Genomic DNA, 14,076 nt, shown 5'->3' with positions numbered 1-14,076 from the left:
GGAAGCCCTGCCCCACGGTGACGTCCCCCCATGGCCCAGGCTTCATCAACACCCCATGGCTTCCTGGGCTTTGTCCTCGCTTCCCACTGAGGACCAAGCAGAGAAAGCTGGACAGGACGTGGCCCAACCTTCACACTGGGGTCCATATCTTGTCAGCTGTCCAGCTTCCCCAGCCCTGAATCCCCCATCAGGACCCCTGAGGGCCTCTTTTTCCTATAGAGAAGCTTTCCACACACAGAAAATATTTTAATCTGCTAACATACATGATTGCATGCTAAAACACTTAAGTTGTGTCAAAGTCTTTGCAACACTATGGACTGTAGCCCTCCAGTCTCATCTGTCGGTGGGACTCTCCAGGCAAGAGTACTGGAGTGGGTTGCCGTGCCCTCCTCCAGGGGACCTTCCTGACCCAGGCCTCGAGCCTGTGTCTTGCGTGTCCTGCACTGGCAGGCGGTCGTTCATTTCTAGTGCCACCTGAGAAGCCCCAACCTGCTATCATGCACACTGTGTGCTAAGGATGCTACAGGCCCTCACACGCACACAATGCTGCTCGCACGTTAACAAGTCATCCAAGCACACAAAGGAAAGCCGTCGAGCAGCCACTCCCACACAGCCCAAGCCCTGGCTGCAGCGGCTCGGAAGAAGCAGCCTCTGCTTTTCCCCTTAAAACATCCCCAGTGCTTCAGGAGACAGATCTCCTCACAGCAGCTCAGGGTCACAATAACGAACAGCCCCAGCATATCCTGAGACGTGATGCAAACAGGGACAGAGATGAAGCTGGCAGAGCAGCCTGGGCAGGGGAGGGAGTTGCCAGCAGACCAGCAGACAAGAAGGGAGATGGGGTGAGGGGGCAGCCGCCAAGCAGCCTCGTGGGCAGGCAGGGTCCTGCTTGACTGCAGCCCGGACGCTCGAGGAGGACCTCGCACGATTGGTCACACAGCCGAGGATGCAGGCAGCCCTGGAGGGCATCCACAGCACACACGAAGAAAGCCAGGCTCCCTCAGAGACTCTGAGTGGGTGCTCCCACCCCCAGGGCTGAGCAGCCTCCGGACAGATGATCCACAGCCTCCCCAGGGCCACCTCACCTGCCGGCACCCCACCTCCGCTTATTCCATCAGCCTTTGACTTCCTGAGAGGCATCAGTCCCCACTGAAGGGCCTCGAGGGGCTTCTGTTTCCTGGGTTAAACCTGGATGTGCACAAGAACGAAAAGTCCTTCCAGAAACAGAACCTGAGGGTGGGACAGGCACCGTGCTCTGTCCTGGGAACAGCGGCCATCGGGATCTGGGATGGCAGGTGTGAGGCCCGGTACCCGGCAGCCATGGGGCAGCCAGGAAGGAGGTACAGAAAAGAGGGTTCACAGGGGTCGGGTCACACAGGTGCCTTTACAGCAGGTTGAGTCAAGAATGAGCCAGGTCCCACACTCGTTGGGGACTCACCACTGGGCTGAGGGACACCTGAAAGGCTGACTCCTCTGCTGTGACATCCCGGTTGGGACCCAGCCGCCAGGAACACCTCAAAGCCTCTCTCTGCTCTCAGAACCGCAAGGCGGCTTTTTCTCAAAGCAGACCCAGACTTCACCATGCAGGTTCGCAATGTTGCAACACTAAGTAAATGGCCAGCCTCACCAGCTCCCTCCAGTAAAAGGGTTTGTCTAGAAAGAATGGGACCTCGAGAACCGGGCTGTGCACACTGTGTGGATGTGATAAAGCCCAGGCCTTGAGCACCCACATCCCATTGTCACCTGTCACCAGCCACAGCAGCTTGCCCCAGCTGCTTGGAGACAGAAATGTCCTGCAGGGATTCCCAAGAGGGACAGACCCTCCTCACGAAACCCCCAGCAGCAGGGGGCCAGGAGGAGGGAAGCAGCACCCTCAGGGCCCTGGACCACGTGGCAGTTTGTCCCCCCAGAAACCTGGGCGACAGGTGGGTGGACCCCACGGGCCTGACCCTCTGAGCCCAGACATTGTCAGGCCTTTTTCCAGACTCATCACTTGTGGTGAGCTGAGCAGGTCACGATTTATGTGGTTTGTGAGCAATGCAGGCGCCTGTGAATACAGCTTGCAGGGCCAGTGACCAGAGGCCAGGATGCTGACACAGATCCAGACCCGCCTTCCACGGCCCCTCCCCACGGTGCTGGCCAGGTTGGGGGGCAGGCCCGAAGCAGCACAGCAGGCACGCTGCCCACCAAGCATGGAGGAGGGGCACCCTGCCCCCCGCACACAGCGCATCTGGGGTGGGGGCTATGGGGACTCTGAAATTCCGTACCCCAGGCCTAACACTGAGGCCATCAGACAGCACAGCCACACTGTCCAGGGCGGCCCAGGAACCCAGAGGGCTGGGAGGCCCAGAGGTTCAGGTGCGGGGCCCAGGCCCCGGGCTGCGGTGCAGCAACAGGCGTGATGCCTGCAGACGGTGAAGGCCCGTGACACTGGGGTGCCCACCGCTCCCCTGGGTCCCGGGGCCTCTCTCACCCACCTCCACACAGATACCCACACCAAGCACCTCAGCTGCATCTGGACTCCCCCAGGCCCTCTGAGGCAGAAAACACCCAGAAGAAAAGGGAACTTCAGGAAGCAAGTTGTGCCACCAGGTTTCAATCCACTTTGCAAGTGTGCAGGACTGGGGGCAGGGAGTTCACACCTCTGGGGGCCAAGTCCCAAGTGCTAGGGCTGCAGACGCAGCGCACAGACCCCAGGAGCCACATGTGTCTGGGGCCAGAGCAGGGAAGGGGCCCGGAGCCCCAGGCTGCAGGGGAGCCCCCTCCACAGTCCCCACCATGGGTGAGTGGGGACCCCGAGGACGAGCGCACAGGGACAGGAATGAGCGCCCTGGAGGGAGACCGGCCTCGGGACCCCCAGAGGTGCAGGAGCAGCCGAGCAGGCTGGGGGAGGAAGCTGCGCCCGGTCACAGTACCAGACGAGCGCAGGGACGGAACCCGGGCAGGGGGCACCACATCAAGAGTGCTGCTGCCTGGGGCTGGGGAGATCGAGGCGGAGGTGGAGGCGGGACGGGAGGAGGGGGTGCTGCCGAGCCCTCGAGGAGCAAGACAGGCTGTGGACAGGAGGGGAGTGCTGCACGTGACCAGGGGCTCTGGAGGCCCGGGCCGGGCAGGCATGAGGACCAGCCAGGACAGAAGGAGGGTCTGATCTGAGGACCAGGGAAGGGAGAGGACCCCAGGGCAGTGACGGCTCCAGGACAGGCCGGTGGAGCCGGCACAGGTCTCAGGGCAGGACCACGTGTGGGGACTGGGGGTCCCAAGTGGGCTGGGGCCGAGCACAGCAGCAGAGCCAGGGGCAGGGCTGCAGGGCCGGCCAGGCTCTGTGTCCACAGCGGGCAGCACAAGGCTGAGCCCACAGCTCCCCAGGACACAGGGGCCTGACCAGAGCCCAGGGCCTGAGGACCAGCAGCGGGAGCTGGAGAGAGGCAGGTGACCCGAAAAGTGGAGGCAGCAAGGGGCCAGAGGAAGATGTGGGTGGAGGGACAGAGAAGAGCAGAGAGCAAAGGCAGGACCTCCTCCAGGAGGGGCCCGGATGGACAGAGCTCCTCCGGGGGGTTGCCCGGAGGCCGTGTGGGCACCTGGCAAGTCCAGGGACCAGAGCTGAACCCAGGAAATAAAGGAGTGAGGAGTGGAGCTGGGTGGGGCTGAGGGCTCCCGGAGGGGCCAGAGGGGCAGGAGAGGCTGAGGGGGCAGCCCAGGGACAGGGGGCAGTGAGGCTGCAGGTGAGCAGGGGCTGGGAGGGCAGGGGGCCCCTAGAGATCTGGGGGAGCAGTCACAGCTTGTGGGTGAGCAGGGGTTAGGAGGGCAGGGAGCCCCTGGTGTTTGGGGGAGCAGTTACAGCTTTTGGGGGTGAGCAGGGGCTGGGAGGACTGGGGGATCCCCAGTGCTTTGGGGGAACAGGTACAGCTTTTGGGGGTGAGCAGGGGCTGGGAGGGCAGGGGGAGCCCTGGTGTTTGGGGGAGCAGGTACAGCTTGTGAGGGTGAGCAGGGGCTGGGAGGGCAGGGGGAGCCCTGTTGTTTGGGGGAGCAGGTATAGGTTATGAGGGTGAGCAGGGGCTGGGAGGACTGGGGGAGTCCCCAGTGCTTTGGGGGAGCAGGTACAGCTTGTGAGGGTGAGCAGGGGCTGGGAGGGCAGGGGGAGCCCTGGTGTTTGGGGGAGCAGGTATAGGTTATGAGGGTGAGCAGGGGCTGGGAGGACAGGGGGTCCCTGGTGCTTTGGGGGAGCAGGTACAGCTTGTGAGGGTGAGCAGGGGCTGGGAAGGCAGAGGGAGCCCCTGGTGCTTTGGGGGAGCAGGTACTGCTTTTGGGGGTGAGCAGGGGCTGGGAGGACTGGGGGAGTCCCCAGTGCTTTGGGGGAGCAGGTACAGCTTGTGAGGGTGAGCAGGGGCTGGGAGGGCAGGGGAGCCCCTGGTGCTTTGGGGGAGCAGGTACAGCTTTTGGGGGTGAGCAGGGGCTGGGAGGGCAGGGGGGCCCCTTGTGCTTTGGGGGAGCAGGTACAGCTTGTGAGGGTGAGCAGGGGCTGGGAGGGCAGGGGGCCCCTGGTGTTTGGGGGAGCAGGTACAGCTTTTGGGGGTGAGCAGGGGCTGGGAGGACAAGGGGTCCCTGGTGCTTTGGGGGAGCAGGTACAGCTTGTGAGGGTGAGCAGGGGCTGGGAGGGCAGGGGGAGCCCTGGTGTTTGGGGGAGCATGTACAACTTTTGGGGGTGAGCAGGGGCTGGGAGGGCAGGGGGAGTCCCCAGTGCTTTGGGGGAGCAGGTACAGCTTTTGGGGGTTAGCAGGGGCTGGGAGGACTGGGGGATCCCCAGTGCTTTGGGGGAACAGGTACAGCTTGTGAGGGTGAGCAGGGGCTGGGAAGGCAGAGGGAGCCCCTGGTGCTTTGGGGGAGCAGGTACAGCTTTTGGGGGTGAGCAGGGGCTGGGAGGACTGGGGGAGTCCCCAGTGCTTTGGGGGAGCAGGTACAGCTTGTGAGGGTGAGCAGGGGCTGGGAGGGCAGGGGGAGCCCCTGGTGCTTTGGGGGAGCAGGTACAGCTTTTGGGGGTGAGCAGGGGCTGGGAGGGCAGGGGGGCCCCTTGTGCTTTGGGGGAGCAGGTACAGCTTGTGAGGGTGAGCAGGGGCTGGGAGGGCAGGGGGCCCCTGGTGTTTGGGGGAGCAGGTACAGCTTTTGGGGGTGAGCAGGGGCTGGGAGGACTGGGGGAGTCCCCAGTGCTTTGGAGGAGCAGGTACAGCTTGTGAGGGTGAGCAGGGGCTGGGAGGGCAGGGGGAGCCCTGGTGTTTGGGGGAGCAGGTATAGGTTATGAGGGTGAGCAGGGGCTGGGAGGACAGGGGGTCCCTGGTGCTTTGGGGGAGCAGGTACAGCTTGTGAGGGTGAGCAGGGGTTGGAAGGGCAGGGGGAGCCCTGGTGTTTGGGGGAGCATGTACAGCTTTTGGGGGTGAGCAGGGGCTGGGAGGACAAGGGGTCCCTGGTGGTTTGGGGGAGCAGGTACAGCTTGTGAGGGTGAGCAGGGGCTGGGAGGGCAGGGGGCCCCTGGTGTTTGGGGGAGCATGTACAGCTTTTGGGGGTGAGCAGGGGCTGGGAGGGCAGGGGGAGCCCCTGGTGCTTTGGGGGAGCAGGTACAGCTTTTGGGGGTGAGCAGGGGTTGGGAGGGCAGGGGGGCCCCTTGTGCTTTGGGGGAGCAGGTACAGCTTGTGAGGGTGAGCAGGGGCTGGGAGGGCAGGGGGCCCCTGGTGTTTGGGGGAGCAGGTACAGCTTTTGGGGGTGAGCAGGGGCTGGGAGGACTGGGGGAGTCCCCAGTGCTTTGGGGGAGCAGGTACAGCTTGTGAGGGTGAGCAGGGGCTGGGAGGGCAGGGGGAGCCCTGGTGTTTGGGGGAGCAGGTATAGGTTATGAGGGTGAGCAGGGGCTGGGAGGACAGGGGGTCCCTGGTGCTTTGGGGGAGCAGGTACAGCTTGTGAGGGTGAGCAGGGGTTGGAAGGGCAGGGGGAGCCCTGGTGTTTGGGGGAGCATGTACAGCTTTTGGGGGTGAGCAGGGGCTGGGAGGACAAGGGGTCCCTGGTGGTTTGGGGGAGCAGGTACAGCTTGTGAGGGTGAGCAGGGGCTGGGAGGGCAGGGGGAGCCCCCAGTGCTTTGGGGGAACAGGTACAGGTTATGAGGGTGAGCCCGGGCTGGGAGGGCAGGGGTTATCTCAAGAGCTTTATGGGAGCAGGTAGAGCTTCCTACCTGCTACCTACCTGATGGTGGGCAGCAGCTGAGAGGACAGGGGGCAACCCAGAGTTTGGGGGCAGCAGGAATGGCTTGTGAGGGTAAGCAAGGGGCTGGGAGGACAGGGGGAGTCTCTGGTGTTTGGGGGAGCAGTTACAACTTGTTGGGGTGAGCAGGGGCTGAGAGGACAGGGTGTATCCCTGGTGCTTTGGGGGAGCAGGTACAGCCTGTGAGGGTGAGCAGGGGCTGGGAAGATGGGGGAGCCCTGGTGAGTTGGGGGAGCAGGTACAGCTTATGGGTGAGCAGGCTTTGGAGGACTTGGTGTGCCCCTGGTGTTTGGGGGAGCAGGTACAGGTTATGAGGGTGATCCGGAGGCTGGGAGGGCAGGGGTTACCTCAAGAGCTTTAGGGGAGCAGGTAGAGCTTCTGAGGGTGAGCAGGGGGCTGAAACGACAAGGGGCAACCCCAGAGCTTTGGGGGAGCAGGTATGGCTTGTGAGGGTGAGCAGGGGCTGGTGGGACAGGGAGTCCCCTGGTGCTTTGGGGGAGCAGGTACAGGTTATGAGGGTGAGCAGGGGGCTGGGAGGACAGGGGGATGCCTGGCGCTCAGGGAGCAGTAGAACTTCTAGGGGTGAAAGCTGCAGGGAGGGCAGGGGACTCTCTGGGGTGTCTCAGGGGACAAGGTGGAGATTGCACAGGTGAACCGGGCTCTGGGAACGAGCAGCTGGCCAGCTAGTGCTGAGGTCGGAGGCAGAGGGTCTGAGCTAAAGGGCGCCCTTTTGGTGGAGGGTCGGGGACAGCAAGGCCACGTGCAGAGGAAAGTGAAGGATGCTCTGGCCTGAAGTGGGAGGCCTTCCCGATGAGAGCAGGCGGCCTCCATTCATAGGCCCGGGGTTCCCATCGTGTTGCAGCCATCTCTGGGGACTCAGGATGGATGGGGGTCGGCCAAGGCAAGGGGCAGCTGCCAGGACAGAGGACAAGGCTGGAGTACATGAGGCTGTTCCTCGAGGTCTCAGACGGGCAGGGCCCGGGGGGCTGACCAGGCTCTTCCTCGAGGTCTCAGATGAGGCTGCAGGCCCACGGAGCTGAGCAGGGTCTGGGGAAAGCCCGGTTAGACGAGCTGCGGCCCGTGGAGCCGCCCGGTGCTGGAGGTGCAGGCAGGGCCCAAGCAAGGCCCCCACGGTGCTGAGTGCAGGGTGCGCCCAGGAAGGTCAGGGCCTAGACGGTCTGGTGAGGAGGAGCCGGGCGGCCAGGAGCGTGGAGCAGGGGCCGAGGGCCAATCAGGGGAACCAGGTGAGGGACGGGGCCAGAGACGCACCTTTGGGAGCCTGGTTGAACCAGGGTTGGGAGGGGACAATCAAGGAGGAGACCTCAGGGACAGGGTCCAGGACCGGGGCAGGATGTGAGCCCAGAGCACCTGTGCGCAGAGCTGGCCCGGAAGTCACGGGCCTGCAGGGCTGAGGCCAGGCCGGACGGGGGCCGGGGGCAGAGCAGGGCGAGGGGGACAGGCTCCTCCAGGCTGAGGGAACAGGGGCCAAAGGAAGGGCCAGGCGCCCACAGGAGGGAAGCGGCCCTGGGCTCTGATCCAGGAGGCCACACTCACCGACCCAAGCTGTGTCCAGACACCCCAACTGCAGTACAGAGAGCCGGGTGGCCACCATGCCGGCCAGTCATCAGACCCTGGAAGCAGGTGGTGGCTGGGCTCGGAGGTGCCCCAGGCCTGGGCACCTGAGGTCCTGCTGGACCCAGCATTCACCCAGCCTCCTCTCTCACAGCCTCCACCACAGCCCCGAAAGTCTACCCTCTGGCATCCAGCTGCGGAGACACATCCAGCTCCACCGTGACCCTGGGCTGCCTGGTCTCCAGCTACATGCCCGAGCCGGTGACCGTGACCTGGAACTCGGGTGCCCTGAAGAGTGGCGTGCACACCTTCCCGGCCGTCCGGCAGTCCTCTGGGCTGTACTCTCTCAGCAGCATGGTGACCGTGCCCGCCAGCACCTCAGAAACCCAGACCTTCACCTGCAACGTAGCCCACCCGGCCAGCAGCACCAAGGTGGACAAGGCTGTCACTGCAAGGCGTCCAGTCCCGACGACGCCAAAGACAACTATCCCTCCTGGAAAACCCACAACCCCGAGTATGTGAATCCCACACTCCTGCCTGCAGGGGCCTCAGCCCAGGGGTGCTGTGAACCAGGCCCAGCGTGTCAGGGGAGGCCCTGTCTGTCTCTCTCTCCTGAAGGTCTCACAGGCTTGGGGAGGGGTGTTGGACTTTCCACGATGTCCAGGCTGCTGCAGGCTGGATGACGCCTCGGCCCCTGGCCCCACAGAGGCGGGCCCTCGGCTCGGACTACCAAAACTTGTCCCTGCCCTAAGCCCAGACCACAGCTTCCTGCCCCTGGTAACCCCCGGTCTGCTCTCTCTGCAGAGTCTGAAGTTGAAAAGACACCCTGCCAGTGTTCCAAATGCCCAGGTAAGTCAGCTGGCTTCATCCTCTGTCTGACACTGGCGAACAGCACTCAGGGCAGCCGGGTGGAGGACGCGGGTCCAAAGGAGGTTTCCCAGGTGCAGAACCCCCACCATGCTTTCTCACCAACCACAGAACCTCTGGGAGGACTGTCTGTCTTCATCTTCCCACCGAAACCCAAGGACACCCTCACAATCTCGGGAACGCCCGAGGTCACGTGTGTGGTGGTGGACGTGGGCCAGGATGACCCCGAGGTGCAGTTCTCCTGGTTCGTGGACGACGTGGAGGTGCACACGGCCAGGACGAAGCCGAGAGAGGAGCAGTTCAACAGCACCTACCGCGTGGTCAGCGCCCTGCGCATCCAGCACCAGGACTGGCTGCAGGGAAAGGAGTTCAAGTGCAAGGTCAACAACAAAGGCCTCCCGGCCCCCATTGTGAGGACCATCTCCAGGACCAAAGGTGGGCCAGGTGGACGGGACCGGGAGGGTCCCGTGGGCCAATCAGAGTGACCGCTGTGCTAACAGCCTTCCTGTCCCCACAGGGCAGGCCCGGGAGCCGCAGGTGTATGTCCTGGCCCCACCCCGGGAAGAGCTCAGCAAAAGCACGCTCAGCCTCACCTGCCTGATCACCGGTTTCTACCCAGAAGAGATAGACGTGGAGTGGCAGAGAAATGGGCAGCCTGAGTCGGAGGACAAGTACCACACGACCGCACCCCAGCTGGATGCTGACGGCTCCTACTTCCTGTACAGCAAGCTCAGGGTGAACAAGAGCAGCTGGCAGGAAGGAGACCACTACACGTGTGCAGTGATGCACGAAGCTTTACGGAATCACTACAAAGAGAAGTCCATCTCGAGGTCTCCGGGTAAATGAGCCTCGCGCCGCTGATCTAGTGGACGTTCCCTCATCCACCCACCCCTCCCCCCTCCCCGGGCTCCAGGTCCAGCCAGGACGCCCTAGCCCCTCCCTGTGTGCATTCCTCCTGGGCCGCCGTGAATAAAGCACCCAGGCCGCCCTGGGACCCTGCAACGCTGTGCTGGTTCTTTCCGAGGCAGAGCCCTGGTGGCCGCCAGGCCTGCGGGGGTGGGCTGAGCCGACTCTGGGCCACTTTGTTCAGCATCTGTGGGGAAGCTGACCCCACTCCGGGCCAGACACACAGTGAGTGGGTCCAGCAGGCCACCTGGGGGCTGCCCGAGGCCACGGAGGGGCTTGGCCAGAGGCGTACCTCCACGGTCCCCTCCAGCCACCACCTGCTGGGCCGGCCTCTGGACAGGAACGGGGGAAGCCCCCGAGACCCTCAGGGATTGAGGCCCAATGCTTCCCGCCTCTGCTCCAGCCCACGCTGTGGGGCAGGGCCACATCCTTGTCCCCAGGCCCCTGTCCTTGGGTGTCCAGAGTCCTTGTGTCCACTCTGGGCCTGCCTGGAGCCACGCGTGGCCGGGGGGTGGCCCTGCTTCACCCTCAGGCTCCCAAGGTCAGGCCTCGCCCTCCCTCGGCCAGGAGGCTCTGCCCGGCTCTCCCTGCCCAGGGCCAGGCCTGTGCGCCCATGGGGAGGTCATCCCTGTGCCTGAAAGGGGTCCAGGCCAGGAGCCCTGAATGTCCAGGGCAGGGACCTAGCTGCTCCCTGCAGACACGGAGCCCAGAGCCACAGACAACAAGCCCCAGCCCCGCACGCACACGAGACAGCCCACACCAAGCCTCCTCCACACGCACTCAGGTGTGCATCCGCACATGAGCACACTTCACCCCGTCACACCCACACGCCTGCACACACTCAGGTCTCGCACTCGGGGACCCATGGGGTGACCCCACGGGCCCAGACCAGAGCTGGGTCTTCTGAGCCCTCCCTGTGGACACCAGCTGGGCCCCACCCTCCAGCGCCCATGGGCTGCTCAGTGGCCCTTTCCCACACTGACCACACTGACCAGGTCAGACATCCGTTCCTTGCCTCCCCTGGAGCACCCACGCCCCTCCCTAGCAGGCTGAGATCCCCCTTCAGCCCCTCGTCCTGGCACCCTCACCCCTCGGGCACAGCACCCCTCAGGCCCGGTGCTGTCAGCCCTCCCTCCCCGGGGGCAGGGCCCAGGAACGTGCACTCTGCTGACCCTCCCAGCTCCAGGCCTGGCCCCCAGGGCATAGGAGGCCAGGAACTGACCCTCTGTCCTGTGGGGAGGTAGGGTCAGGGCCCCAGCTCAGGGCACAGCTCAGGATGGGAGCAGGACCCCACAGGCCAGGCCCAGATAGCAGCCAGGGCTGGAGGGGTTGGGGCTGGGGCTGGGCCCCAGAGACTGACCTCAGGTGACCCCTGCCTGGCCCATGGGGAGATCATGCCACCTTCCCCCCACCCAGAGGGAGCCCTGCCCTACCCCAGTGACCCTGCCCAGCCCTCCGTGGGCAGACACAGCACTGACCACCCCTCCCTGTGCAGACCTGCTGCTGGAGGAGGAGATCTGTGCGGACGACCTGGATGGGGAGCTGGACGGGCTCTGGACGACTATCTCCATCTTCATCACACTCTTCCTGCTCAGCGTCTGCTACAGCGCCACCGTGACCCTCTTCAAGGTGGGAGGCCACCCTGCTGGCCCTCGGGCCCCCTCTGTCCCCAGAATCCCAGCAGAGTCCCTCAGTGTCCTTCACTGCCCTTCACTGTCCACTCACTCTCTACTCACAGCCCTGGGGGAGGCCCACGTGGGGTCCAGTCTCTGCTCACCCTGTCCCCCCACAGGTGAAATGGATCTTCTCCTCGGCGGTGGAGCTGAAGAGGACGATCGTCCCCGACTACAGAAACATGCTCGGGCAGGGCGCCTAGAGCTCCTGTGGGTGGAGTCCAGGGTCGCCCAGACCCAACTGGACCGCGTCCATCATCTTGTGCTGCTCAGCCTGCGCCAGGCCTGCTCCTTCGCGCTCTGACCTAGCCAACCTCTAACCTCTCACCCAGCCTCACCCACATCTGCACTCTGACCTTGTGGCCATGGCAACCTGCCCCACCCCCCAAGACCCGAGTGGAAAACAGGTGGTGACCCCACTGAGCTGATGGACGCTGAAGGCCTCTGGGAAGCCTGTAAGACACCAATGGGCTGCAAGTCCCCGACCAGGAACACACAGGTCAGAGTTCAGTTCTGCCTGGAGGAGCAGGAGGCTGGGTCCAGGGCGGTGTGCACAGGGCACCCGCATGTTGTCCAGGCCAGGATTCAGACCACAGGTCCGTGGGGGAGGCCCCTGTGTCAGATCCTTGGGAACAGCTGTCTGCAGGGGCCCAGCCTCCCAGCAGGGAAGTTCCTGGGAGGACCACTAACAGTTACTCAGGCCACCTCCACCGAGGACGCTGCTGTGAGCAGGCCTGGGCCCACGGCTGCTGTGGGAGCCCTGGTGGGGGAAAGGGTGACGTCCAGCCAGACGGACTGCCTGGAGAGGGGCCTGCTGACCGGTTCCCAGTGCACAGAGCTGGAGAGGCTCCCAGAATACAGAACGGCAGGGCAGCCAGTCCATCCGGCGGCCAACAGCCTGACACGTCCCGCAGGAGCTCGGCCTGCACCGAGGGCAGGGGTGAGAGGCGAGACCAGAGACCCACAGAGGCCCAGCCCCAGGCCCCGGGGCCCCACCTCGCCTCACAGTACAGACTCTCCCGTCGTTGCAGAAACGTGCATGGGTGTCTCTGGATGGGAGGCACTGCCCCTAAGACTGGAAGGAAGGACCACAGTCTCAGAGCTTGGGAAGCTTCTTCTGTATAACGTGGGGGCCTGTTCTTTCTCTTTGCTGTCTCTTTATCTCTTTAATGACAATAAAGCATCTTTACTTCACCTAGCTCACTGGCCCGTCTCCGTATGTTGACACACCTTCTCCCTTTGAGGAGTCCACAGCCAGGCTGCCCCACTCCCACTGGCCCCTGGGCTTCCTGCCCCCATTCATCTGCACTTAGGGTCCCTGGTCCCATCCCTACCTGACCCGTGGGTGCCTGACTCCCACCTGCTACCCACCCCTAGGGCTCCACTCCGCCTCCCAGGCAGAGGCCAGCCTGAAGCCAGGGGAGCCGCAGACAAGCGCCCCGGGCTGGGTGGTCAGCACAGGAGGCTGTAACAAACACCGCGGGCGGCTGGACCACGGGCGGCGCCGCTCACACCCTGGAGCCTGGGACCCCGGATCCAGGAGCACAGGGCCGGCTCCTGCTGAGGCCTGTCTCCATGGGGTGCAGACGCCGTGTCCTCACGGGGGCACCCCTCTGTGCCTGTCTCTGTCCTCACCTCCTCTTAGAGGGTCTCCAGTCAGACTGGACGAGGGCCCACCCTGGGACCCCAGTTCACCCTCATCACCTCTTCAGAGACGCCACCTCCAGAAGCAGTGATGCTTGAGGTCTGGGGGTCAGGGCTGCAAGACTTGAATTTGGGGTCACAATTCTGCCCCAAACAGGCGGGTTGATGCCAGAAACCCAGAGCAGGAGGGGACACCAGTGAAGGCGGGCCAGGAGGGGCAGCTGGGGGAGGGGTGTCAAACCCCTGACCTGGTTCAGTGCTCAGGACACAGTCAGTGGGAAGGACCTCAGAGGGTGCTGGGGACACTGTGCTCAGCCTGGCTGCACAGAGGTGATGGCTGTGCCACAGGAAAAGCAGGAGGGGCCCAGGGCTCCAGAGAGGGGCCAGGAAGGGTGGCCGCCCGCATGAGATGAAGCCGCTGTGTCCGTCAGCCGGCCTGGGTGCAGGATGTAGTCAGGACTCCATCCTCACAGACACCAGGGACCAAGGAGACTGGACACTCCCCGAGGGAGGAGGAGGATCGTGCTCAGGGACAGTTCCAAGTGGGGGCCCAGGCCTGGGAGGGTGCTGGCCATGCTGGGCTCTCTTCGGAGGGCATTTTCGGGGAGTTGGGTCATCATGGGGGCATGCCAGTGTTTGCCCAAGCCTTTCGGGGGAAAGGGAGGTCCTGCCGCTGGACAGCCCAGGCCTGGGCCCAGCAACACCAGCTCCAGACAGAGAGCTGCCATCATGTCAGCATGACCGCATCACCCCAAGGCCCTCGGAGGTGCTGATCCAGGCTCCTGTGGGTAGAGGGACAGACAGAGGACTTCACACATCACTCAGAGGACCAGACGTAAGACTGGGAGCTGGGAGGGGGCCAGCAGGATGGCCATGGGGTGGACACCATGGTCCAGGAAGCCATCTGGCCCTGGGGGACCCAACCAGGCAGGGTGAGCCTGGGGTTCCCTCTGTCTGCTGGTTCTTGGGGTTGCCCACACTCTGCTTTTCCCACACACTAGCCATCTAACCAAGATGCTGACCATCCAATCGGCCGTCCAGCCTGCCCAGCCCTGGGTCCTGCCCCTCAAGTCCATCTCCCAGACCAACAAATGACCTCTAGCTGGCCTGTTGTAGCCATGAATTCTGGGAAACAAACTCACTCAGAAGGACACAAACCCGCCTCCCCAAG

The 14,076-nt window shown here is 64.0% G+C and overlaps 2 gene segments (V, D, J or C); both read left to right on the top strand.

Moving 5' to 3' along the window:
- The first annotated feature begins 2,757 nt into the window (after positions 1-2,757).
- LOC133234690 (Ig gamma chain C region-like) lies at positions 2,758-9,684 on the top strand. The segment is given in 5 exon segments: positions 2,758-2,782; positions 7,970-8,329; positions 8,620-8,664; positions 8,794-9,117; positions 9,200-9,684. Coding segments are annotated over 5 exon segments (1,062 nt in total).
- An 854-nt stretch (positions 9,685-10,538) lies between these two features.
- On the top strand, positions 10,539-12,459 carry LOC133234044 (immunoglobulin heavy constant gamma 1-like). The segment is given in 3 exon segments: positions 10,539-10,583; positions 11,005-11,217; positions 11,381-12,459. Coding segments are annotated over 3 exon segments (342 nt in total).
- The last annotated feature ends 1,617 nt before the right edge of the window (positions 12,460-14,076 follow it).

This window comes from Bos javanicus, chromosome 21 (genome assembly GCF_032452875.1).
Source record: "Bos javanicus breed banteng chromosome 21, ARS-OSU_banteng_1.0, whole genome shotgun sequence".
NCBI lineage: Eukaryota > Metazoa > Chordata > Mammalia > Artiodactyla > Bovidae > Bos > Bos javanicus.
The sequence above is the reverse complement of the archived record's forward strand: the minus strand, read 5'-3'. Positions and strand labels throughout refer to the sequence as shown.